Source organism: Lissotriton helveticus, chromosome 8, assembly GCF_964261635.1.
Source record: "Lissotriton helveticus chromosome 8, aLisHel1.1, whole genome shotgun sequence".
NCBI classification, from domain to species: Eukaryota; Metazoa; Chordata; class Amphibia; order Caudata; family Salamandridae; genus Lissotriton; species Lissotriton helveticus.
This window is the reverse complement of record NC_136069.1, coordinates 45,204,065-45,212,374: the sequence shown is the minus strand read 5'-3', so window position 1 is coordinate 45,212,374 and position 8,310 is coordinate 45,204,065. Positions and strand designations below refer to the sequence as shown.

The following is an 8,310-nucleotide window of genomic DNA, read 5'->3' as shown; positions in this document are numbered from 1 at the left end:
ACGGTCAAACATGAGAACTTACTGGAACTGCTAAGCACTAGAATGGGTCTATCGGGAACTGTTCTCAAATGGTTTTCTTCCTTCCTTCATAACCGGTCTCAGAAGTTCAAGATCGATAATGTGCTATCTACACCTGTGCCTGCAGATCTAGGTGTTCCACAAGGATCCTCCCTCTCCCCCACACTGTTCAACCTCGTCATGGAACCGCTCGCCACCTTGCTCGAAGCATCCAATGTTCAATTCCATATGTACGCCGATGACACACAACGTTACCTAAAGCTACAATCCCCGGAAGATATCAAACTTCTGAATTCCACACTTAGTAACACTCAATCTTGGTTGGCCGATAATCACCTCAAACTAAATGCGCTGAAAACTGAGTTCCTACTTATCTCACCCCGACGAAAATTTCCACCACCCAAACCTGGCTCAATAACCTAACAGCACTCAATGTCCAACCTACCATCGTGGATTCTGCGAAATCCCTAGGCATCACACTCGACGCCAAGCTCAACATGCAACAGCACGTTAGCAAAGCCACAAAAGGAGCTAATTTCCAAATCAACACACTGAGGAAATTTAAACCCTTCCTCCCGGCCAAAGACTTCCAAACTGCTGTACAAGCTTTAGTCATCCCTCGCATAGACTACGGAATTGTGGCCCTCAGCGGACTCCCGCTATCCACAACAGCACCCCTAAGAGCCTCCCTGAACGCTGCCGCGAGACTCATTACTGGCTCAAGAAAACATTCGCATATATCCCCAGACTTAAAGTCTCTAAAATGGCTGCCATTTGAAGCCAGAATACTGCTAAAAATTGCAGTTATGACACACTCGGCCATGCACCACAATGCACCCAACTACCTCGCTCAAAAGTTGTCTATATCAGGAGGGTCGAGATCCAATAGAAGTACAAAAAATCTACTCCTGAAACCTCGTAGATTCCGGAAAGAAAAAACATACAAGCGCTCCTTCTCAGGAATGGCACCCAGGATCTGGAATGCACTCCCTCCTGAAACCAGGCTTATCTCCTCCACTGCACTCTTCAAGAAAGAGGTGAAAACAATCCTTCTGGCCAAGATCTCCTGAACTTTATAGGTGCTGGATCTGAGACTCTGCATCGCTTTGTATCACTGATCACCTTGCCCTTTGGCACTATACTCCTACTTGATGGTGACACTACTACGCTACTCTCTTACTACCGACCAATATATGATACACTTTGGTTTATTGAATCACCCTCCCAATGCCCCCACCCAGTGTTCTCTCTATCCTAAGAAATTGGTATAAGCCATCCACACATCCAAGGTTTACCTGAACCCTTCTGCAGTGGGATCAATGACTTGTGCCGTCTTATATTACTTGTTTACCTGATTGTATATTGATATGTTTCTGTACATTACTGTTATCCTACTATGTTAGTGATTACTATATTGCTCCCATTATCTTTGTTCATTCCTGCTGCCCCTACCCCTGTCTCTGTGAAGCGCTCTGATATCTGTAAGGATCTTGTTCGCGCTATATAAAACTTTGAATAAATAAATAAATAAATAAGACAATGTAATGCTTTTTAATGTTTGCTGCTTAGGAGGTCTTCGACCGAAATAAAGTATTTAAACTCGGAACTTGGAAAAGGGGGAATTACCAATAATACCTACCATAACATGTTATTGACAACGCTTCCAAAACTGTGAAAGAGTGGCATGAAGCACTACATAACAGCAGGTCTACTATAAAACAGACAATCTGTACTCTCACACACTCCAGTGCACTGCTACATACTGGTGGATAGTGATGTGGAACATGTTTCTGGAATGTAACCAAGAACTATTTAGAATTTTAGCAACAACACAAACAACAGCAAATGCATGTAAAACGTCTAAAGTAATATTCTTACCTCAGCTGTTCTAGCCTTTGTACAAATGGATTTAAATACTTTCAGAATCGGATTTTTTGAACAGGTGAAAACAAACACAGCATGGATTAACACTTCCAGCATATGTGGGTCAACTGTATTTTTTGGACTCAACTTGTCTTCTTTAATGCACTGAACAATGGGTGCGAAACATGGCAGCTGTATTAGATCCTCCACTTCCTCGATGACATGCTGAAATAAAGTATTTTGAGATACTATTAGACAGTTTGCTTTTCACACCTAGAACAATTTCGAGCTTTTATCCATCCCTTGCAGTGCTGTACATCAGCAGGGGTTCATTTCCATAGGTCAATGTTCTTTTCATGAAGTACATTTTGCAGTGTTTCAATTTATCAATTAATATCAGTCAATAAAAATAATTTAGGGAAGAAAGTATTTGTGTAGCAGATGGTATTATTAAAATGACAAAATCAACAGAGCACTTTTTTTAAATTGCGTTTTATTTTAGTTTGCTTATAACAGTTATGGTTTCCCCTTGCTGAATAAGTGAATGCAGTAACTAGGCCATTGGTGTGTTTATCAATATTTGAAAAATGAATATATTCTTTTGTCTTATTCCAGCTTGCCCCTTAGGTAGAAGTGATGGACAACCCAAGGGGGGTGGGGCAGGGTGAGGGTGAGATAACTGGCAGGTGCCTTCTAGCAGCAAGGTGGGTTGTCTGCTAGGCTATGCGTGTATGACTGACCGGGTATCAGGCTACTATACAGAAATATCAAATGGATAACCGAGGGGAAAAATCGACACACGGTTTAATGAAACAATGAATTATCGCGGATTATAAATTCTTCATTCTCGTTACTGGTATATATTATATTACACTAAGCCCACACTTCTGTATCGTTTCCTACAGAACAAATTAATATATACAGGTAACTGACCAAGAAAAACTGAGCACTTAAAAACACATTAATATATATTGTGCATCTGACCTGCCATTTGAATGCAGACCATGTTTTAAATCAATCTCTTTCACATATTAAACACATGTCCTCCAAATACAGAAACATATGCAATTATTCTATTCATTGTTGCTTCCTCATACTTTGTGTGTTTTTTTAACAAAGAGGTGGTTGTCCCAGCTCATTTCGCACTTAACTAGAGGTACTCCTGTCCGCGACAAGTGCCAATCAGGACCGCACGCGATTCGATTTTTGGCTGAACCACAAGTCATATTCCACACGCTAGATACAGGTTACGGTCTCTAACCCCGGAAGCCTTTCCCATAACAGTGCGGGTGAAAGGTTCTAATTCTTACTACCTTGGGAAAGGCCCAGGCCTGTGCGCCGGGAGGGGGCGAAACACGTGTTGGTTGATGTGTTTCTTGTGAAATCTGGTTCAAAGTACAAATAATCAACTCCTATTCATTCAAGTAAAGCAGAGTGTTTGAAATATAAATTGGAGCTGTAAGGTGTAATGCAGAATAAGATGAAGGATGCCAGTAGGCATGATGTGAAGTCTTCCGTGAGGATTCCAAACTCCATTTTGCATTTTGTTTATTTCCACAATGAGTTCATCTATAACAATTACTTGCTCTATTTTTGCACTTTATTTCTCTACCAAATGCCGCATTCATGCCTCAACGGTCCCTTCTCAAACCCACAGTCATGTTTAAAGTTAACAAAGTCCTCGCCCCTCCCACCCGCTACATATAGTTTGGGCTTACCTGGAAACAGCCTGTTTATTTTTTGTCTTCACAGGCCAGCTGGGTGCGGGGTTCATAGCATAACACGTATATTTGTAAAGCGCACTTATCACCCATAGGTCTCAAGGCGCTGAATAACAGATGTTTATTGTTACCCAACTCAATGGTACTCATTTTATCGACCTCAGATGGATGAAAGGCTGAGTGGACCCGCAGGGATTTGAACCTGTGACCATGAGGTTGAACACAGGTCCCTGCAATGGATGCATTAGTCCACTGAGCCACCAGACCCAGCCGGGTTCAGGTTGCATCGATCCATCGCTTGCTCCAGTAATCTCTGCAGGGCTTGGTTTACTGTTGACTCGGATTGCAGGCGCTAGGTAGGCTCATCAACTGCGACTTTAAGGGAACCACCTGCATGTGAGGTGAGACGGTATTGTTCCTTTCAGTCCTCTCACTCCCGAAGTTGCCTAGCTCAGTCTTTATTTATTTTAGCAGTTGTTTATGGCTTCCACGACAGTGCTCTGTGGATGACTGGTGCTTCCTGCAGTCAGGAGATAATTACCAAGTTCAGCACTGCAGAGGGGGCAGTGATCAAAGCCAGCCCACTTAGGGCCATATGTATGAAAGGATTTTACCCATTCTGTGTCAATGGAAAAATGTGTTCATACATTAGACCCTAAGTTTTGTGTATTTACTCATTGTGTATTATTTGCACTTTGAATTTCCTTTTGTGTGGGTCAAAGCAGCTCAGCTCTGCTAATCCTTTCACATTTCATTCTTTTCTCCTTGACCTTCCTAGAGGCTTTAAAGGCAAGCATGGCTCGCCAAGTCTCTTAGCAGTGGTACCCTTTAGACCGCGGCCAACCCGCACCCCGGTAAAGGAGATCAGATTTGTTTGTATGGAAGAGTAAAGGACGCATTTTATTGGCTGCTTTCGCTCACAAGCGATCCTTTCAATTCGCTTTACTTTGTATTTAAATAGAAGATACCTTTGTAAAATTTCCTTTCCATAAAAGTTCCTTGCCGGGCACTCCTTTCTGTATCGGCCTATCACAGGACGGGTGCCATCCACTGCTTCCTCCGATCAGGTGTACCAGGTGGCTGTGAAGTTGTGACCGTACTGTAGCCGTGCTTTTTCATTCATGACAAACCAGCTGGCTGGGATCATATCCTACACACCGACAAATTAATAACCCTTCAGTTGCTCAGCCATACTGGGTGGCCCTGCACTTCCGCTAGCTGTGCCCCTTCACTTCGGTGGCTGTGCTTCAACATACACAATTGTACACCTGCCTGCTTGATGGCCATCCACTTCCAGCAGCAATGTCTCAGACATACATGCTCATTTACCAGCATTCAACAATCCTGCTAGGTGGCTCACTACAAGGAAAATGTCTTGGTGTTCCAGCCATTTCCAGGCGGAGTGCCTCTTGGCACAGGGTTTGTGACCTCACACCATCCTGCTTGTTGTAATACCACATGGCGGTGGTGTTGTCCATTGGCACCTGCACCCGTCTCCTTTGATGGAAGGAAAGAAGTCGTTCAATGGCATTCTGATGGCCGTCAGGTCAAGGAGGTTGATGTGGAACTGGGCTTCGGCAGATACCAGAGGTCTCTGATTTCCAACTCTCGCAGAGAGCCACTCCAACGCGTAGCGATGCATTGGTCACCACTGTCACCTCTGGGTGGGGACGTGGGAGCGGTCTCTGCTCACCCAATTGCAGTCCAGTAACTACAGCTGCATATATTTTGCAGTCTCCTCCAGAATTTTAACGTGGTTGCAGGTGCCCCATTGATGTTGGGCCCACTGAGACTTCAGATCCCACTTTTGAGCTTGTTATCTGGTATGGTTGTAAGACCTCACCCTGTAATAATGGTATAAATCTGTACCAAGTCCAATCGGGTTCATTTGTAAAACCTTAGTTCAGTCCTGGGTAGGTATGACCCAGCGCAGTTAGACTTCATCAAAGAAACAAGTTTAAAATTAAAGCATCAAGTAGTATAAAAACAGTTGAATAAGAAGAAAACACACCACATTAAACATCAACACCAATTTATGAAAATAGGCTCTATTTTTATCTTTAAATAGAAAACTCCCAAACCAGGGCACCTGCTCCGTAGGGCTACCCGCCACAATATACGGTTGTATGCTCCGTAGGGCCACCTGCTACAATATACAGTGAGTATATAATGAATTGCCAATGACGGAGGGACTAGAAGAGCAAAGAACGCTTCTCCTGGCTGAAATAGGTAAGTCATTTGATTACATTAATTGGACATATTTATTTCTTCTCCATCATGTAAAGTAAAGTCCACATTTGTAAAGCGCACAATCACCCGTAAGGGTCTCTAGGCGCTGGGGACCGTCGGGAAGATTAAGCGAGCTATTGCCCAGAGTCACATGGTGCTGGGCTAACCTGCCGCCGGAGCCGGGGATCGAACCGTGGTCCCCAGATTCCAGCGTCAGTCGCCCTGGCCGCGGCGCCACACCTCTCCCTAGAAAGCAAAGTCTATAATGCCCCAAATGAAGACACTGCACTGTTGGTGGAGTTAACTTGTTTAATTGTAAATATCCCTAAAGAGCGCCGAGCCGCGGCAGCTAAGCGTCGGCTTTCCGCGCTTCTGAATCGCGCTGCGCGCGCACCCTTGCATCGGCGGCCGCACGTCACGTCTGTACGTGATGTGCGTAGACTAGACAGCGCCACTACATATCTCCCCTTTTTTCCAAACACACATTTAACTCACTGTCCGTTGCTCATGTCAAAGTCTCGAAATCTTGCAGGCTTAATCACCGCCCTCCCGCTCCGTGTGAGTCTCGGGGGGTCAGGCGGGACCGCTCCTTCCTGCGACCCTTCATGCGTTCCTCCTCCTTCAAGCGCGGTCGCGCCACCATCTCGCCTGTTCCTTTCCACATCGCCAGCTGATTCCTGATCGCCATACTCCATTGTCTCTCTCTCCTGTTCTCCTCTGCTCACCTCCAACTCTCCATCTGATGGTTCTTGTTCCTGAGATCCTGCTTCTACCCCTTCGGGGTCTTCTCCATCACAGTCCAATCTTTGCACTTCGTTGCATCTGGCCATGCAATCCTGTGACCACACGTTACCGTCACTCAGTAGAGCCGCCCTACCCCTCACTTCCTTGACTTGCAGGGGCTTGCTGTATTTACTCTCTCCTTTCCTCCTTAGCGTGGCCAATTTCACTCGGACCCATTCCCCCTTTTTCAGCTCTGTCTCTTTCACATTTCTGCGGGCGTTGTAGTATCTAGAGTAAATGGATTGTGCTTTTTCCAGGTTGGCTCGCACCACCGCAGGGGACCATTCACTTGTGATGACTTTATCTTTCCACACACGGTTGTCCCGGGTGAATGGTTCACGGCCTCTCAGTATCTGAAAAGGGCTGTACCCTGTACCTGTGGGGGTGATCCTGTACGCCCACACCATACGCTCAATCTCTCTTTCCCAGTCCTTGTTGTTGGAGATGGCTGCCTGCACCGAGCCCATCACCACCCTGTTAAATCGCTCCACAAGTCCGTTCCCAGCCGGGTGGTATATAGACGTGTGCTTTGCCAGGATTCCATTCCTTTGCATGAAGTTGCTCCATTTCTCTGATCTGAACTGGGGGCCATTGTCACTTAGGATGGACTTCGGAATGCCTTCTCTCACGAAGGTGTCCGCCAGGAATTTTATGATGGTCTCTGTATCCATCACCTCGTCTATTTTCAGCTCTGGCCATTTCGAGTACCTATCCACCAGGACACATACGTACTTCTGGACTCCATGCACGTCCAGGATGGGACCCAGTATATCCACTGACAACTCCTCCCACGGGTTCCTTGGGGGGTCAAATTTGCCTAAGGCAGGGCGGAGTGGTTTGAGCGTTTTGTCTGCCCCTTGGCACTGTGGGCAGTCTATGACGTGCCTCTCGGCCCTTGCATCCATACCCGGCCACCAGTAGTTTTGCTTGGCCCTTAGTTTGAGTTTTCCGATTCCCAAGTGTCCCTCGTGGAGCATGTCCAATAGTTTGGGGATGATGTCTGCTGGGGGGATGACTTTCTCCCCTCAATATACAAACACTCCTTGGTCGTCCATCGACAGCTCTTCTCTGACTTCGAAGTATGGATTGAGGCCTCCACGGGTTAGTCTCTTATCGGGCCACCCTCCTGTGATGTATGACTTCACTTCCTCCAGGACCTGATCCCTTCCGTAAGCCTGCCTCCATTCCTGGTGTCCGATGGTTTTCTCTTGATTTTCCAGGAGTGCCACCATTTCTTCCGCTCCCTCTTGGTCTACTCCACTCTGATCCATGGCTGCCGCTCTACTCAGGTAGTCTGCTACTCTGTTCCTGCTGCCAGGGATGTGCTCTACGTCGTACCTAAATTCCAATAGTTTGAGGGTCATCTTTGAGATCCGCGGTGTGGCACTTGCATGTCCGCTGGACGTTAGTACTTTCAGCAAGGGTTTGTGATCTGTCCTTAGCAAGAACCGAGTGCCCCACAAGAACTGTCTGAATCTGGACATGGCCCGCACAACCGCCAGCATCTCCTTTTCAATTACACTATACTTTTTCTCGGTCTCGCTGAGCATGCGGGATGCAAAACTGATCGTTTCCATTCTCCCTTGGCCTCGATCTTGCATAAGGACGGCACCCAGCCCCTTGTCACCGGCATCCGTGGTTAGTACCGTGGTTCCTTGGGGGTCGTATCCTTGGAGCGGGATTGCTCCAGCTACCT

General features: G+C 46.3%; 1 protein-coding gene across 1 annotated transcript in view; it reads right to left on the bottom strand.

Moving 5' to 3' along the window:
- Positions 1–1,726: 1,726 nt before the first annotated feature.
- LOC144771452 (uncharacterized) overlaps positions 1,727–8,310 on the bottom strand; it is a 129,941-nt gene continuing 123,357 nt past the window's right edge. Inside the window, exon 3 of the mRNA XM_078655888.1 lies at positions 1,727–2,106. Coding sequence (XP_078512014.1) covers positions 1,879–2,106 — 228 coding nt within the window. The 3' untranslated portion in view covers positions 1,727–1,878. The remainder of the gene's footprint in view (positions 2,107–8,310) is intronic.